Source organism: Canis lupus, chromosome 5 (assembly GCF_003254725.2).
Source record: "Canis lupus dingo isolate Sandy chromosome 5, ASM325472v2, whole genome shotgun sequence".
Taxonomy (NCBI): Eukaryota; Metazoa; Chordata; class Mammalia; order Carnivora; family Canidae; genus Canis; species Canis lupus.
The window spans coordinates 75,609,743-75,628,487 of NC_064247.1; the positions used below are offsets into that span (position 1 = coordinate 75,609,743).

The window sequence follows — 18,745 nt, forward strand, 5'->3', positions numbered from 1 at the left end:
AGGGCAGGAGGGCAAAGCCCAATTCCACTTCCCCATCTGGATCTGTCACCATGTCTCCAGGTCTTAGCCTGGCATTGGGGGGATGCCCCTCAGTAAGCATCACTCCATCCCACTCAGTCCATCATCTGGGTGAGAGGTAGTCTTGTCTTTCTAGAACCTTCTGCCAGACATGGCTCTCATCAAACATTGAGCCCAAGGGCCTTGTGTAAAGAACTTGCTGGAGGTGACCCTCAAGGCCAGGACTTGGGCCAGCCTCCAGCATCTTAGCCTCCCCTGCTCTCAGCCCCATCGGTAAATGGAAGGGCTTTCTTCGGGAAGTGTGGGGTGACTCTTGCCTCAGGGGAACAGGAGAAGTAGAAAGCTCCAGGCCAGAAAAGCCAGGCTGGTAGGTGGAGAGACAAGTCAGCAATTCTGACAGTAGCATTTAACTGGTGCTTCCATGTTGGGAGCCACAGCTGCCCTTACACGCCGTAGATCCCAGTCCTTCCAGGATGTTCCAACCAGGCCCACAGAACTGCACAGCTCTCGGCGGGGGTCCTGGAGGGGGTGGTCACATAGAAAGAACTAGGGAGGGGGGGCTAGGGAGGGGGGCTCCCTGGTGCTGTGGGCGGCTTTGCTGCTTTATTAAGCCCCATTTGACAGAGGGGGATGAAAATGCACGTAGAGTATAAATACCGTGCTGAAGTTCACAAGGCAGGACCAGAAACCAGGCCTGCCCTGCCCTGTCACCCAAGGCCAAAGGTGACAGGGAGGCCAGGTTCTTGCCAAAGTGCAGACCTCACTCCCTGCCGTGAGTTCCTTCCTGTTTCTACAGAGGTCAGTCTCCCTCCCAGGGAGCAGGGAGACTTTCCCAGCGCCCCCCAGGGCAGACCCTTGGCCTCCAGGCAGCAGAGCAGCTGATGGGGGGTGAGGGCCTGGCGCCCCCGCCTCACGGAGCCGCAGCTCTGGGGACTCACACTGGTGACCTCAATGTGGCAACAGCTCTTCGGGGCTCTTTAATAATTTAGAGAATGTATGCTATTCAGGCAGGCAGCTTCATCCCTGGATTCAGAAACACAATGCCCTGGGGATTGTTTCCAGTGGACAGTGAAATTCCACTTGTCACAGTCACTGAGAACACAGGCCTGTTCCTGGAAGGGGCTCTGGTCTCCGGGTGTTTACAAACATCCTAGAAGACCAGGAGGCCAGTAGCCAGGGCCCTCGGGGAGCCAGAGCTGAGGTGGGAGCCTGTGGTTCTGCCCGGCTCAGCTGTCCCATTCTGGGGGCCCTTGGCAAGTCCCTTCCCTTCTATCTCCTGCCTGTGGGGTGGGGGTGACAGGGCTGTAGGCCCCACATGGGTCTTAGGGTCTTACTCCACTGGCTGTTCTCTTGCACCTCCTCTCCAGCCCCACTCAGTGTCTGGCCCTGGGTGTCAGGCCCCAGGGTGTCCGTGGGAACCTGTCCAGGGGGCCTTGCATTTCGTAGGACTTGGCAATTGCATTTTCCCCTTGCAAACTCCTTTTTTTTTTAAAAAAAAAAGATTTTATTTATTTATTTGACAGAGAGCAAGAGAGCACAAGCAGGGGGAGCCGCAGAGGGAGAGGGAGAAGCAGGTTCCCCACTGAGCAGGGAGCCAAATGTGGGGCTGGATCCCAGGACTCTGGGATCATGACCTAAGTGGAAGGCAGATGCTTCACTGACTAAGCCACCCAGGTGCCCCACTCACAAATTGTTCATTAAAAATAAAAACAAAAATTATCCAAGAACAGGCACTCATAGAGACAGAAGGTAGAATGGTGGTAGCAGTGGCTGGAGAAGGGGATAAAGGGGAGTTATGGTTTAATGGAGACACAGTGTCTGTTGAGGATGATGAGAGAGTTCTAGACATGGATAATAGTGATGGTTGTAGAACACTGTGCATGAACTTCATGCCACTGAATTGTACACTTAAAAAATAGTTAAAACATTGGGGGTGGCTTTTGGCTGGCTCAGTGGGAAGAGTGTGTGACTCTTGATCTCAGGGTCATGAGTTCAAGCCCATGTTGGGTGTAGAGATTAACTTAAATAAACAAACTTTAAAAATCAGTTAAAATGGTAAGTGATACTGTTAAAAAATTCACAAGTAATGCATGTTCATTTAAAAGACATTAGAAAATAGAGAAAATAATTTTAGTTACACCAAAACCCCATTCCCTCCTCCAAAAACAGGCTCCTGTGAAATTCTGATCCACTAAGACAGAAAAGGCCCTACTTAGGAACAGCATAGTCCAACCTCCCAATAGGCCCTCCCTAATATTGCAGGTGGTGAACAAAATCTCATCCCCCACCCAGCAAGATAACCATGGCTGATACTGTGCTATCTATCCTGCCACATTTTTCCCAAGGCAAATATATGACATAAGTATAAATACGTGATTTTTTATGAAAATAGGATCTGGGCACCTGGGTGGCTCAGTGGTTGAGCGTCTCCCTTTGGCTTGGGTCCTGATCCCAGGTCCTGGGATGGAGTCCCACATTGGGCTCCCTGTGGGGAGCCTGCTTTTCCCTCTGCCTATGTCTCTGCCTCTCTGTGTGTCTCTCATGAATAAATAAATAAAATCTTTAAAAGCTTTTATTTATTTATTCATGACAGAGAGAGAGAGAGAGAGGCAGAGACACAGGGAGAGAGGGAGAGAAGCAGGCTCCACGCAGGGATACTGATGTGGGACTCGATCCCGGGTCTCCAGGATTACACCCTGGCCGAAGGCAGCGCCAAATTGCTGGGCCACCAGGGCTGCCCAAAATCTTTAAAATTTTGAAAAAAAAGTAGGATCTGAACATACTTATTCGGAAGCCTATTTTTCTTCACTTAACAGTATATTGTAAATAAATTTCCGTGTCACTCTCTAACATTTGTGGTGACACCCAGGATTGGATTCTATCATATGAATATTCCATGATTTGTTCAATGTGCCCATCACTGAACATGTAAGTTGGCTTCCATGTTTTCCTGATATAAGGAAACCTGCAAGTTACAGCCCTGTCATGTATATGTTTGGCTACTCATGAGTGCATTTTTAAAGATAAATTCCTGGAATTCCTGGGTCAAAGGGTCGCTGCCTGTTAGGGTTTTTTGCCCCGTCTTGCCAGATGGTATGCTGGAGCCATACGTCATTTATAGCTATTCCCACGAACAGCAAGAGATGCCACTTGAGCTGAGTAAGAGGATTCCTGTGCTGGCCAAACTCAGCCATTGCCAGTATTCAGGCTGTGGGGCCCCGATGGGGAGCAGTTTGGGGGGTTGGGGGTCCTCCCATACACATCTAACCCCTGGAATCTAAGACTAGGCTACCTTGCCAGGCAAAAGGTGCCTTGGAGCTGTGATTAAATTAAGGGTCTTGAGATGGAGAGGTTGTCCTGGATTACCTGGGTGGACCCACGGTCGTCATAAGATTCTTATAAGAGGGAGTGAGGAGGGCCAGAGTCAAAGAAGATGTGATGAAGTAAGCAGAGGTCGGAGGGATGTGGGGTCCCAGGCTAAGGAATGCAGGCAGTCTCTAGGAGCTGGAAGAGGCAAGGGGAGCTACCCTCCCCTCCCCTAGAGACTCCAGAAGATACGCAGCCCTGCCAGCCCATTTTGGACTTTCAACTTCCAAAACTGTAGGATAATAAGTTCGTATTGTTTTAACTCACTAAGTTTGTAGTAATTTGTTAAGCATCAACAGGAAACGAATACATCTATCTCCCTCCTGCCACCAGGTCCTGAGGTCTCATTGTCTAGGGCAAATGGTCTCTCTCTGTATCCAATAGCCTGATGACCTGAACATCGCCCCCCTCTCCAAACCAGAGCCTACCCAAGGTTCTGTGAATGGGGGACAGATGAGGAAGTGCCCTGCTCTAACCCCTGGGGCTCACCCTCTACCAGACTGTGGAATTACCCTCAGGGATACTGGAAACTGGATTTACTTAAAGTCACAGGATAAGTCTGAAGTGATGCCAAGACTGATCCCCAAGGTTTAGCCTGGAGGGCCAGTGGGATCCCCATCTACTTCATTAAGCTGAGCGTCTCTTTCTGTGCCAGTCTGACTTGCTGGCCTTGGGAGAGGTAGTCATTCACACTTGAGAATAAGATAGGACATCTAATCTGGGTACTTCCTCAGCTGTTGAAGTGGTGTTATGACAGAGTAGTAGAACTCAACTCTTAAGTTGAAAACCACGCTTGGGGTGGTAGTTCCTGTTCTCATCACTCCAGAGCTCACAGGGTCCCATTGGTCACCCCCAACCCTAAAATCTCCTAGGTCTCCTTCAAACAAGCTCAGTTCCTGTTCTCTGTAGGAAGCTGCTTAACCATGCATGGCTCGTGCATGTGGCAATGATGGTCCCCGCTGATTACAAGGCAAGAGTTCTGTGCTAGGTCCAGTGTCCCAACCTTTTCCTGAGTCATTCAATTGAATCCTCTCAACCACCCAGGAAGTATTATCCTCCTACAGCGCCCCCGGCCCACCCCCCTACTCCCCCCACCCCCGCACCCCCACGAAACAGAACAGGCAGATTAACTCACGCATATGCACAAAATGAATGATTCAGGTGCAAGCAGCAGAGCAGGATTCAAACCAGGTAATCTGACTCCACAGCCAAGAGCTGCCTGGGTTGGCCTGTGGAAGCATTTTGTTTGGCTTACTCAGTCAATATTTCAAAATCCAGAGATTTTATTAAAAAACAATCTGGATTTCTAGATTCTCTGGAAAAATGTGATGTGCCAACTGAACTCGCTATTGCCAAAGCAAGATTAGCACATGCAAGAAAATAGTGTTGGATTATAATCCAAGGTATAAAATGAATATCCACAAATTCATACTGATATAAATAAATGAATAAATAAATAAATAAATGAAGAAGAAATTTCCCACACGGAGGAATTCCAAATGTTTTAATGTAGATACTCTGCTCTCTGGAGAAGGAGCATAAATCCTCTCTCCTTCCAAAGACTACAAAATAGAAATCAGGGAGAAAACCTGATAGACACTGTATCAGCCACATGATCAAGGCCAACACCAACAGTTGTAAGTGGTGACAGCATGTATCCTTGATATGGTGTGGTGAGAATGACATTTTACCTCTGAGGTCTTCCTAAAAATCCATAACCCCAGTCTAACCATGGGAAAAACACCAGGCAAATCTCAGATGAGGGACATTCCATAAACTCCCTGACCAGACTCATCAAAACTGTCAGTGTCATCAAAAGCAAGAAAAGTCTGAGAAACGGTCACAACCCGGCAGAGCCTAAGGAGACATGACAGCTAAATGTAACTTGGGATTCTCCATGGGATCTTGGAACAGATTCAGGACACGGACAGTAGGAAAAAACTAAGGCTGTCTGAGCAGAGTGTACGCATTAGCTGATGAGGATGTACCAATGTCAGTTCATCAATGATGACAAATGCACAATGACAATGTAAGATTATCACACAGTGCCCACAGGTGCCCCCAAAGGCTCACTGCGCTGTCCTGGGCCGGGAGTCCTTCCATTAGAGAGGTCCCTCGTTACCCTGAGTGGGGGTGGGGAGAAGGAGCCACCTCCCAGGCCTTGGTCTTCTAGACATGGCAAGGCCCAGGGGACAGAGGCCTGGGTGTCCAGAGAGCTGGGGATGAAGCCTGTCTCTGCCCAGATTTACTCTGTGGCCAGGTCCAAATTCCCTTCCCTCTCAGTATCAGGAACAACAATAACTGTTGTCTCCCTGGGGGCCTGGTCAGCTCTCAAGGATGCTCCTGGGGTGTTGGCAACTGCTCAGGCACCCCAGCTGTCACTTCTGCCAGTCATGAGGCCCCCAGAGCCTGTCCTCTGCGGGACTGAGTCATCCTGGGATCATTTGCCTGCTGGGGAATGGGGGATGCAGCAGGTAGGGGGTACAACCTCTAACCCAAGGTGCTGGATCTCTGCCTTGGAATAAGTGAGGGTCTTGCCAGAGACCTTCCTGTGCTAAGGGATGAGTTAGCAACACCCTCCCCGAACAAGCAGCTGTAAGCCATTCTTGGGTGCCAGAGGGAGGCAAGGTTGGAGGTCATGGCCCCATGTGCACCCCTCCCCTGGGTTTCCATTTCCCTATACCCAGAGGGACAGAGGGGGCTCTTCCCACTGCTAGCCCAGTTCTGGTCTAGGCCCCTAGAGAAGGGGCTTATGGGAGAGGACACAGAAACAGTGGGCGAAAACAATCCCTCTAAAGTAAGAGCGAAGGAAGGAGGAGCCTGGACTCAGGAGGAAGCCTCCGTGAGGGAGGGAGCCAGGGTGGGGGCTCTGAGACAGGGGGCACATATGGCCAGGAGCCTGGGCGCCAGGCTGAGCTGCTGCTCCCAACTCAAGAGCCCCAGTGCCAGCTGTACTCAGGCGGGTGGGCACGGGCAGGGCTGCCTGCCAGATACACACACAGAGCGCCCTTTGAGGAGGTAGCAGCTGTGGCCCTGCCTGCTCCCTCCAACAATGCCTTACTGAGCACGGGGCTGGGGAAACCGAGGCACGTAACTGACCACCCCCATTCAAGGGGGCAGGCAATCCTGCTTAGGTGAAGCAGGAAGGGACCCCAGCTCATCTGTCCTAGAATCGGGACTTGGGTCTCATAGCAGGCCTCAATTTCCTCCTTTCTTGCACATTGAGTACCCCTCTCATTGCTGGGGACCACTGTTAGGACTCTCCCTGGGATCATCCTAGAGAAAGACCAAGGCTGCCCCACCTCTTGGGGAAGAAGGCTGAGAAACTTCAGACACCACATGGATGACCTGCTAATGGGGGATTTTGAGGCCTGGAGAGCTGGGGATGGGTCCGAGTCTCTGAGGAAGTTTATCTCACCTGTACCGCTCCCTCCCTCTGTCCAATGACCTGAGGATTCTTGGCTCCCCACACCTGCAGAGGAAAGAGCCTGAAGCCTGGGGCACTTGCCCCCACAGATTTCTTAGAGGGCTGGAACTCTCTGTCCTGGGGTCCTGCCCGGAGCCACATCTGCCGCCAGCCAGCCTCATGGAACCAGTTCTATCTTTCCTCCATGGAGAGGCAGGGGCAGTGGTGCTCATCTCCCTGGACTGACCTGGTCCCCACTCATCCTTCCTGGGGAGTAGCAGCCCTTTCTTCGGGTGCAGCTTTGCCCAGGAAGGGTCTCCAGGGAGCAGGGACAGGCTGTATATGGTGAGTGGCAGACCAGAGTGGTCACACTCCTGGTTCTGCCTTCTGGTAGCTGAGGGACCTCAGAGCCTCAGTTTATTCAATGTAACATGAGTACAGCAAGGCCGAGCTGGCAGGGGGTGGGAAATCAGGGCGCCCTGCGTATATGCCCACCACCTGCGGACACCACGGCAGAGGTAGGACCGATGAGGAAATTGGGGACGTTTAACCTTGGGGAAGAAAGGCTGGGGCGGCGAAGGCCTGTCGCCCTTGGCGCTGGGTGGCCGGGTCCTCCCTGAACGCCGGTCCAGCTCTGTCTGCTGGAGGACCCGACAATGCGCTCGGCTGTGCGCAGGCGGTCGGGAGCCGCCTGGCGCTGCGGGAGGGGCAGAGGGGGCGTGCGGGGCAGGGGGGGGTCTGGGCAGCAGCGGGGGGGCTCTGGGCCTGCAGCGGGGGAGGGGGCGGGGGGCTCTGGGCCTGCAGCGGGAGCAGCGGGCAGGGTTTCTCCGGCCCGGCGAGGCTGACCTGCAGTCGCCTTCAGACACAGGGACTGGAGCCCCGCCAGACCGCAGGGCAGGCGCCCAGCATCCCCGGCTGGGCGGCGTGGGGTGGGGGCCGTGGTCCGCAGACGCCGGTGGGTGAACGGGAGGCGGTGCACTCGAGGCGGCCCTCGCACGCCGGGCAAAGGGTGGAGACCGCGCGCCCTCGCCGCGTTGGGCCGACAGAAAAATGCCGCGGTCCGGGGTCCTCGCCTTTAACGCGGCCCCCGGGGAGGAGACGGGAGGGGGAGGGGCGGCGCGGGGCGGCGCATGCGCGGCGCGGCTGGAGCCGCCGGACCGTCCGGCCGCCGGGAGCGCGCAGGAGCCCGCGGGGATCCCCGAGAGCGCCGGGACCCCGCGCGGGGGGCTCTGAGCGGCGCGGCGGAGCCGAGCCCCAGCCTGCCGGCGCCGCTGCCCGCCCGGGCCCCGGGGGCGGCGGCCAAGATGTCCGTGCCGGTGAGTACCCGCCGCCGGCCGGGACCTCTGCTGCCCCGGGCCGGGCCTGAGACCTCGCGCCGCCCTCGGCGGGCCCGCTGCGCCGGGGGGGTGGGGGGCGGGGGGGCTCGCGGGGCTCGGGGCGGGCGGGGCGCCCCACCTGGGCCTGCCGGGCGGGCTGGGTGCGCAGGGGGCGTCTCCCCCGCCGGCCTCGCTGCCCTGCCTGTCTCTCCATCGGCTCCCGGGAGCCGGCTCGCCCCGGGCTCCGGGCTCCGGGCTCCGGGCTGTCCCCGCGGGGAGGAGCCCCCGCCGGCTTGGCCCCAGCAAACCCTGGGCCAGCCGGGCCGGGCCGAGCCGGGCCGCCCCGCACCACCCCGCCCCCACCGGGACGGCCGGGCCTCGGGGAGGGGTCCCTGCCGCTCACCGGGAACCCCCCCTCCGCGCCGGGAAGCGGGGTGAGGCGGGGGTCGGTGCTGCCCGGGAAGCCCCCCGGGGTCGCTGCCCTGCGGCGCTCCAGGGTGGTCACCGGGATGGCCAGGCCTGGGGCCGGCTGCGATCCCCCGCGGGACAGCGCGGCCCCAGGGCGGCTCTGCGCCCGCCCCTAGAGAGGCTGATGCCTTCGCTCTACCGGCAAGTTTCCGCCGGGTGCCGGGCCGGCCACTTGCCCCCTCCTGGCCATGGGCTTCTCTTGTCGCCCGTCACCCGCTTCTCCTGGCCCAGCAGGCAGGCTTGGGCAGCCCCCTGCCATCACCGCTGCACCCAGAGGCCAGCCGCCTGGGTGACCAGTGATCCTGGCCACCATCCCCACTCCCCCCACCCCCGCCCCCTCTGTCACCAGGCCTCAGGTGCAGGCCCTAGCCCTCTTTACAGATGGACAGACTGAGGCAGCGGTCAGCATCCTGCGTCCTGCCCGGAAGGGGCGCCATCTGCAGGCTGGGAAGCTGTGGTTTCCAGCCATTGTTTCTCTGCTGACTTAGGGTCTTTTCGCTCTTGACAGGAAGGGGCAGTGGGCCAAAGCGCCTGGCTCCTCACTCCTGCCCCATTCTCCGGGTGAAGCAGACAGTAGGGCCCTCCTGGCAGGGCGGGGTGGGGGGGCGGCTTTTAATTAACCACCACCGAGTGTGGAGATGACTGGAGGAAGGTGTTGTGTAAGTGCAAAGCGTTGTTATTATGGAATTAGAGACCTCAGCTCCCCACGCCTCCTAAGTGGTAATGCAGAGTTACAGATGAAAAAAGTAAGGCTTCCAGACTGTGCTGCTGTGAACTCCGCCCCCCTCTCCCCCGCAGCCCCTTCCTCCCCACACCTGTTCTGGTTCAGAGCATAATTGCCTCATCTTTAGAAAGAAAGAAAGAAAGAAGACAGAAAATGCTTGTCAAGCCCTTCTTCTCTGCTGTCCTGCAAAGCTCTGGATCTTTTCTGGTCCAGGGCATCAGGGGACTCCCCCCACCTTGACCCTGTGGGCACTAGCAGGAGGGGAAGTGGACCATCTGAGCCTGGTTGAGGGCCTGGGTCTTTAGGACAATCGTGAACAGGGAATGCAACTCAGGCCATATCATAAGCTGGATGGGTTTCACTTTGGGTGGTCTGCACTTGATTTGGTTTGGCTGTCACAGTCATAGCAGAGGTCTGGGCATAGAGCTTAGGATGGCACCCAGACCTCTTGCATTACAGGACTTCGGGCAGCCTTCTTGGGCTCTGTACCTCAATGGGCCCATCTGTAACAAGAGAGGTATGGCAGGGGTATGGGGCAGGTTCCAGGTGTGACTTGGACAGACAGGCGATGCTGTGGACACCTGCCGGAAAGACCTGGAGCCCTGGCCTGCTCAGTGATGTCCATACCACTGCCAGCTCCAAGTCACTCCCCACACTCCTGCCCATAGCCACGGCCCTTGGGGGTTCTGCAAGCGGTAGACAGGGCTCTCACCATCTGCCCCAGTGGCTGGGCTATCAGTAACCTGGCCCCCTCCTGGGATCTTGGCAGTGTATGAACTGGTTGGGCTGGGAGGAGAAGTTCATTTTTGTTGCTGCTGCGAAGTGTTCTGAAAATTGCTTTCATGTGCTTGCGAGTGGTGAGGCTCCTTGGAGGCTTCCAGGCTGAGCTGCCTCCTTAAGCCATGCTTTTGGAACCCAGAATGGTGACTGCCCATGTGGTGCTCACGGATGTGTTCGGGTTTTAAGCACACCCGTTCATTTGGGCAGTCTTTTCCTGGACTGGGCTGACGCAGGCACTTTGGCCCATAGAAATAACAAGATGCTTCAGAATGGAATGGGAGGTGGTGGCAAGGAGAGAAGAGGTTGGGATGGGCCAGGTTGAGCCACGAGTGACTTCCTGTTAGAGCAGGGGCCTGTCTGGGGATTAACTGGTCTTACTCTGACATCTGACCCACATGGGCTGTGGGGCGTAGGGACGGGAGGGCACACAAGGTCATCCTGAGTCCCTGCTCTGTAGCTCCTTCCTCTTCCCTGAGCTGAGGGAAGTGTTCACACAGCACCTGGAGATTTACTTCCTGGCTATTCTCTGACATTGGCCTTCTTCTTGGCCATGGCCTTGGCACCCCAGGCCAGTCTCTTCCCCCTGGTCAGGCAGGAAGCATTTGAAAGGAAAAGTGCTGTGCCATCCACCTCAGACCCCTGTTGGGCATTGACATGATTCACGTTTAGGAGTGACAAAATGCTGGTTGCCCCCTGGCGCTGTCAGGCAAGAGGCCAGCTTCCAGCTTGTAGAGAAGTTCCCTGATGTCTGTTCCTGACACTCGTTTCCTGTCTGAAATGTACGCTACCATTCTAGCCTTTCTGCTCCTTTCTATTTATCTAATTTATTCATGTTAATTTAATTTTTTATTTTCCTTTTTAAAATGATTATTATCTTTCCCTCTTCTCCTTTATCGATTGATGATGGGTCCTTTGAAGGAATGAAGGTGCTGATGTGTGTGCCAGGAGCTGGGCTCTGGGCTTCACAGGCTTTGCAGCCCCACAGAGGATCTGTGTCTTGCCAGGGTTGCGTGGCCACTGAGAGACGAAGTCGGGGTGGGAACCAAATCTGGCAGGATGCAAAGCCGGAAAGTGAGCGTCATCCTGCATGGTCTCTCTAATTGTGGGGGCTGTGGCCTGTCGAGCTGTCCACAGAGGCCAAGGCTGCTGAGAGCCTGACCCTCTGCTTGTGGCTTTTCAAGTATGAGTTTGTGTAACCCCTTCGGCACCCTGGGGAGATAAGGCAGCTGGGACTGAGAGAGGCCAGGCAGCTTGCCCAGGGCTGTGCGGCAGGGTGGGTCTGGCCCATTGAGGCCCAGCAGTGGTTGATGGAGGTCAGTGACCCAGGTGTGGCACTTCGTTGAACCTCCACCAGCGATCCCAGGAACCAGGGGCGGCTGGCTCTCAGCCAGCCAGCACTGTGATGGGAGAGCTGGCCAGGAAGCCAGGAGGCCTGCCCTGGGCTCACTGCTGGCCTGGGCAGCCAGGCTGTAGACAGCTAGCGCCTGATGGAACGGGCTCCAAAGAGAACGGCAGGGCGGGGGTGTGGGGAAGAGGCAAGGTCCTAGTCCAGAGCCCTCCGGTCAGTCTTCGAAGCACCTGGCCTGCCCCTCCTCCCACCTGGCCTTGGCTCTGCCTGGCCTCCCTTTGCAGGAAGTGACCTCCAGCCACTGCCTCGCTCACCAGGTTACTCCTGCTCACCCTCACGTGCTCAGGTGAAGGGCACCATTCTGCAGAGTCCTCTGGGACTCACATCTGTGGTTGTGTGTTTATTGTCGGGTTTATTTGGTTGCTCTCAGGCTTCCTCGGGGTAGGACTCGGCCTGCTTGGCTCCTCTATCCCTGCCTCATTGTCCTAGCTTGCCATGGCTGTCTGCTGAGGATGTGGCACTGGGAGTGCAGAGGAGCCCCTGCAGATGGGCTTGGCATCTCGGCTGCCGTCCTGGAAGCCTGCTTGGGGGCCAAGGAGGCGTTCCCAGAGAGGCTGGTTTGGGAAGGGAGGACGTTCACTGAGTTGAGGGCAAGGGCTCTAGAATGAATCATGCTGGCCTGTCTACACCTCAAGCAGTTCCTGAAGCTCTCTGAGCCTGTCTCCCTCTCCGAATTACCGGGATATTAACGGCACTAACTCTTGGAGTTCTGTGAGAACTTGGCAGGGGTTGCAGAAAGCTCCTTCTGTTGAGGTTGTGATCTTTATCCTGCACCCCTGGCTGGTGCAGTGGCCAAGATCCACTCATGGCTCTTGTGCACTTGGCTTGGGAGGGGTGACCAGCTCTCTGTGGCCTGCCCAGTCTTCCCCCAGGGGCCCTTTCTTTATCGTTGATGTGTTTCCAGCCAAGGCCTTAGCCTGGGGTGACCCTGGACCCTTGCCTGCCCCACCTTGCCTACAGGACCCCTGTCTCTTGAGCTTTGGATGGGCAGGTACTGGTCTTCACCCCACCAACATCCAGCTGGCCCATGGTGCTGCAGGCCAGGTGGATGCCCTGCCCTGAGTGCCCCCAGGAGTGGGCACAGAGCTGCAGGCAGCGGAAGCCGCTGGGGCTCTGTAGGTCTGTCCTCAGGTGTGATCTGCAGCAGCCTGCTTGGGAAGGGATTAGCCCCTCTGCCAGAAGGCGGCACTTTAAGGGGGGCTTGAACCTGTGGGTGAGGCAAGTGGACCCCGAGGGCAGCCCCCACTGAGCCCCCACTGCCAGGCTTGGGGCTGCATTTCCTAGGTCAGGGGTGCCTGTGGCTCTGCCTCCCCCCCATGCCCTCCACATCACTGGGTCACCTTTGCTTCCTGGCCTTTGACTCGGCCTTTGTCACAGTCACCTGCTTTGATTGCATCCGGGTCAAACCCCATTGTTTCTTTGGTTTACTCTTAGTCACTGTTGGCTGGGCCATTTTCTCTCTCCAAGAAAAAGTGGCTGGGAACAGCTTGGGGACTGTGGTAGAGGTGGTGTTGGATGCCTGCTGGGGCAGGATTGATGGTCACAAGTTGCAGCTCTAAAATTAATCCCTTCTTTAAAGGGGATTAGAGGCTGAGGGGGCTTTTCTTTAATCTAAATTTATTATTTAAACCCCTCCAAGTTCCAAGAAGGATTTGAAGCAGATTATAGTGAAAGACACAAATAGTCTGGGATCGTGAAAAGATCCAGAACTATGTAACGTATGGGGAAGTAGACATACATGACTTTAAGCTCCCTGACAGCCAGGGCAAAAAGGGTAACATGGTGGGTTTAGGATTGCAATAACTATTTTTGGTATTCCTAATCCCGTGTATTTTTTCCTCTGTGCTTTGTTTTATTTTTACCAGTTGAGACTCTTTTTGTTAAGAATATTTTACATGTATTGAAATGGACAGATGTTAGATGCGTTTTGACTAATGCAGACCCCATGTAACCATCAATCAAATCAAGATAATTAACATCTCCATCTTCTCAGAAAGTTTGAGAGCGTCCCTCTTACAGTCAACAGTCCCCAACCCTCTGTAAGGTGGCCAACATTCTGGTTTCTTTCATCGTGGCTTAGTTTAGCCTGTTTTTGAGTTTTCTTTTTTCTTTTTTTTAAGATGGGAAGAGCAGGGAGAGGGAGAGAGAGAGAATCCCGAGCAGACTCTCCACTGAGCACAGAGCCCAAAAGGGCTCTGTCTCATGACCCTGAAACCATGACCTCAGCCGAAAACCAAGAGTTGGTCACTCACCTGGAGCCACCCAGGTGCTCCTGTTCTTGAACTTTCTATAAGTGGAAGTATATAGCAATGTACTCTCTGAGGTCAGGCTTCTTTCATTCAGTATAACAGTTTTGAGATTTCCATCCATGTAGCGTGTTATCAAGAATTCTTTGTTCACTGCTATGTTGAGTAGTGTTCCATTTATGAAAATGAAATTATATACTTATCCATTCTCTTGCTGATGGATATCTGTCTGTTTTTTTTTTTTTAAGATTTTATTTATTTATTCATGAGAGACAGAGAGAGGCAGAGACACAGGCAGAAGGAGGAGAAGCAGGCTCCATGCAGGGAGCCCAATGTGGGACTAGATCCCAGGAATCTGGGATCACGCCCTGAGCCAAAGGCAGATGGTCAACCACTGAGCCATCCAGGTGTCCCAGTCTCTGGTTTTTGTATACTGTGTATTTTTAGGTTCTGGAGCATTGGCATTGTTGCTGGTGTAATACCCTATTTCAGTATTTTGTAAAACCCAATATCCAAGAGGGTTGTCTTGAGGCATGCCCAGAGAGTTGTCTGTATTACCAGATCCTGGGTCTCCCAAAGTTACATCTTGTTCAGGAAGTGGTGTTCAGGAACCTTTCTGTTCAGCCCTCCTCAGGTATCTGGGGTTTGTTTTCCCTCTTTCTAGGCTCCTCAAGAGGTAAAGTATCTTAGGTTTTTGAGTCACTTGTGTTTATCCTGGGCCCCTGTCCATTCTGAGGTCCTGGCAGAGAGAGGCTTCTAGGAGAGTAGGAGGTAGGAGAAGATGGAGCCTTACCTGAGAGCTGCCCACGTCCTTTCACACTCTCAGGCCTGGATAGATTCCTGGGCTCACTCCTCTTTGTCCTAAGACATCCCTCTAGGCAGGCATTCCAGGCCACTCTGCTTCAGCTCTGGGGAGCCCCAGCCTGGTGGATACCCCACCACTCAAGGAATGGGGGAGTGATTGTTTGAGAACCACTCCCTGCATCCAGGACACTGCATACCTCCTGCTCTGTGCTTCACACTGAGAGAGTTGGCGAGCCTGTGCTAATTTTACGAATCTTTACTGTTATTTTTTTCTACAAAATGAGCCTTGGAGAAGATTCACACATCTGCTTAAATGCCACCTCCTCTGAGGGGACCCCCCCCCTTCAGCACCTTGTATAAAATAGCCCCTGCCATCACCCTGCTGTCTGCTGCAGTCTCCTTCAGAGCCCTCATCCCCACAGATGGTCACGTGTTTATGCCACCTCACATACACCCCCCCAAAACACAGACCTGTTTTCATGGCAGCTGTATCCTGGCAGTGAGTAGGTGCTGAAGGAATGACCGTCACACTGTGCTGTGTTTAGCGAGAGACCCCATAACTAGGCACTTCCCACACAGCCATTCCCCCCAGGTTGGCTGATAGATATAGGGGCAACAGGGCTTCCCAGAGAGATTTTGCTCACGCGTCTCAGAGGAGGTTTTGTTCCTCATGGTTCGGGGGCTCAGGGAAGCTCAGGGCACCTGAGCAGGGACTGGGAGAGGCGAGAGGGCTTTAGTGGAGTGCCCAAGGGAGTGCCCCCTGGTGCCAGGCCTGGTGGGGCTGGTTTGTGAGCAGCAGGTACAGGGGTGTTCCACTGACACCAAGGTGTGTTTGTCCACTGTGCAATCTCCTGGCCTGGTGATGAGCAGGATTACTAGTGTCCTTATACTTAACAAGTGCGCCAACTGAGGCTCTGAAAGGTACGGTGATAGCTGAGGGTCCCACGCCAGCTGGAGTCAGTAATGGTCTCTGCTTCTGTCCCTATAAGTTCCAGCTGGGTGAGGACTGGGGTGTGGGTGTCCTGGGGCCCATGGAGCCTTTCTCTGTGGGCTGGAGCAGGGCAGGTGGGATGTCCCAACAGTACTCTCCAAGGAGGGAGAAGCAGTTGCGCTTTCCTGGAGGCTGGCTGCTGGAGCTCAGCTTTCTCTGTATCACTCCTTCCTTTCTGTGTATCCACTCTCACCCTGCTGCCCCCAGAACCCCTGGTCCCCTCCTGTGACTGCACTGCCCCTCATGCCTCCCTCTGCCCACCCACCCCAGCCAAGTAGCCGGGCAGCATTGTTCTTTCTCTCCTGGGTCTCTGTGGGTGTGGGCACCTGTGCTCCTGCGGAAGTAGGCTTGGGGCGGGGGTGGGGGGTGACAGATGGCATTTGAAGTCATCCCCCTCCAACTGCCCTGATATGCTGGGGCTGGTTGCTATGGGGAGAGGCGAGAGCAGATGGCTTCTTGACCGCACCCTTGTCCCTCCCGGCCAGGCTGTCAGCCAGGGCCAGACAGCCACCAGCAGATAAGCTTTTTCTCTAGGGACAGGACTTCCCTTTACCTTTTTTCATCCCCCACCTCCAGCCAGGACCCTGCTCCTCTCCTCCCCTGCGGCATCTTCTGCGTTCCTCCCCCAGGCAGTGTTGGGAGGGGGGCAGTGAGGATGCAAGTGGTGGTGCTCCAGCTGACCAGCAGAGGGGGTGGAGTGCATCTAGGCCCTCATCGTCCGTCTTACACACAGGAGGGGCCTGGTTGTTGGACCAAGCCTCTACCCACCTACCAGCACCTAGGGGGATTCCCCATGGGGAGAGCTGGTCTCAGAGGGAGATGGGGAAAGAGAGGTGCAGAAGAGAAGGGACTTGGGCCACCAGGAGGCAGTGCCCTGGGGTGTGGCAGAGAGCCTCTGGGAAGCACTCCAGGGCCCAGCCACGTTGACTGGTCACCTTCTGCAGCCTGAGGCCTGCTATGAGCGGAGCCCCTCTCTGAAGCAGGCACCTCCCCGCAGGTGCCTCTAGTGCTCTTTAATTTTCAAATTAGAAAAGCAACGAAGAGGGGATCCCTGGGTGGCTCAGTGGTTTGGCACCTGCCTTTGGCCCAGGGCTCGATCCTGGAGTCCCGGGATCAAGTCCCACGTTGAGCTCCGGCCTGGAGCCTGCTTCTCCCTCCTCCTGTGTCTCTGCCTCTCTCTCTCTCTATCATTCATAAATAAATAAACAAACAAACAAACAAATAAATAAATCTTTAAAAAAAAGAAAAGCAACGAAGAGAATGAGAAGAGTATTCCTTTCCTTCCAGTTCTCAGTCCTTGAGAGAGCCAGAGCAGGTAGGGGAGGGAGCCACTAGAGGGGGGGCCATTGCAATTGCTGGGATCCAGGCCTGGATCTGGGAGGCTAGTCAGTCCTCTGCCCTCACTTGCTGTGTGCCTGCACCTGGCAGTTCCACTCCCCCACCCCTGCACCCGGGGTGGGAGGTGCAAGAGGATGGCAAGCTCCAGGCTGATGGGCCCACCCACCTTTCCACAGTCAGATTCATCAAGGACAGATGAACTGCCCCACTGGTCACTCCACCCTCAGAGAGGAGGGGAAAATGGGAAAGTTCTTTATGTCTGACAGCTCCAACATCACCCTAAGTACCATTTGGGGTTATCTGGGTGCTTTTCTGTGGGGACACACCTGGGTAGCTGGGTGGGTGGGCTGCAATTGTAGCTCCTGGTGCTACAACTTCCTGGTGGTGTGACCTGGGCACAGCACATCCCCTCTCTGGGCCTCTGACAGCAGGTGTGCGGGGTGTCCGGCCTGTGTGCTGCAGTGGTTCTGGATGCAGCTGGACTCATTTCTTTTCTGGGCCATTCACAGGCTGTCTTCAGCTCTCAGGCTGGTTTTGAGCTTGCCAATGTGAGCAGCCAGCCGAGGGGGAAGGCGGCAACAACCCATGGCCCTCCAGATGCATCATTTCTTCCTGTCCCTAGGGCTGGCAGGACTTACCTCCGGCCTCAGGAAATCCTTTCCTGCTGCCGCTCCCAGAGCTGGCCATCAGCTGACCCATCCAGCCACCCTCTCAGGCTGCTGGGAAAGGGGCTGCCTGCAGTCACACTGTGCAAGCCATTTTAGCCTGCACCTTTCACTTCGCGTTGTCGTAAGCATTTTCTTGAACAATTTCAGTCTTTGAAAGTGGCCACCTTAATAGCTGCACAATATCTGTTGAGAGGCTCAGGTTGCCTAACGAGTCCCCTACAGTTGGACCTTTGGGTTATATCCCCCCACCTTTGTTTGCTGTTACAAATGCTGCAACAGACATTGCTGGGTCGAATGCAAGAATAGTTCTTTGTGCGATGGGTCTGGCCTAAAGAGTAAGACCCAGAAAACCTAGAGAGTGGGAGCTGGGTCCGGAGCTCTACTGCTTATTTAGGATCTGGGACCAATAGCAGCCCCCACCCCAGTGCACACTTTAATGGACATATGAGAACCACTGTCCCCATGTGCTGGTCCCACCATGTTTCCTACTCAGGGCCCCAAGGGGAGGGGTTGGTGATATTCCCCTCTCCAGCGTGTGAGCTGTGAGTTCTCAGCCTGGCAGGAGGTGCCAGATTGTCTCCAGCCAGCAGCACCCTCTCCACCTTCCCCAGGTTCAACGTCATCACCCCTACATTCCCCTGCTCTCTGTGTTGGAGAGGTGATACTGGGCCCCAGTTCTGAACTCAGTTGTGTTTAGGGAGTGCTTGCGTTTCAGCTGCTTGTCCTTTGGGGTCTCTGAGCACAACATCTTCTTTGGCTTTCTGAGCCCTAGTGCCCCCCTGCTCCTTCATTCCCTTCCAGTCCTGTCCCAGAGCTGTGTAGCAAGCCCTTCGTCCCTTCTCTGGCCACCAGCTCTGATCCTTTTGTGGTAGGGAGCCTATGGGATGGGGAAGGGGTAGTAAACTGGGTCTCAACCTCTTCATCAGGAAAATGGGGCTAATTGTGAAGTCTGTTTTGCAGGATCGCTGTAGGCATACAATGAGCCCATGGTCATAGAGCCTTTGGTCCAGGGCCAGCATCTTGGCTGTCCAGGGGGCTGGGTCACTGTCAGAGCTTCTTGGCACCGAGGGTCTGCTTTCCCACACACCCCAGCTGGAGTCTGCCCTGCCCCTCCCCCACTCATCTACCTGCAGGCCTGGGAGAGGGCATTCCTCTCCTCTTCCAGTTACTCCCCTTCCATCACATTGGGGCAAAGATCCCAGGGCCTTGATT

General features: G+C 55.1%; 1 protein-coding gene across 2 annotated transcripts in view; it reads left to right on the forward strand.

Annotated features, from left to right (window-relative positions):
- The first annotated feature begins 7,206 nt into the window (after positions 1 to 7,206).
- The window catches only part of BCAR1 (BCAR1 scaffold protein, Cas family member), a 36,436-nt gene continuing 24,897 nt past the window's right edge, over positions 7,207 to 18,745 (forward strand). The window contains exon 1 of one of the 2 annotated variants that reach the window (XM_025426848.1): positions 7,207 to 7,308. In XM_025426848.1, the coding sequence (XP_025282633.1) occupies positions 7,222 to 7,308 (87 nt within the window). In that variant the 5' untranslated portion in view covers positions 7,207 to 7,221. Of the gene's footprint in view, positions 7,309 to 7,905; positions 8,107 to 18,745 lie in introns of those variants that run through there. The other variant, XM_025426846.3, reaches the window with a different exon arrangement.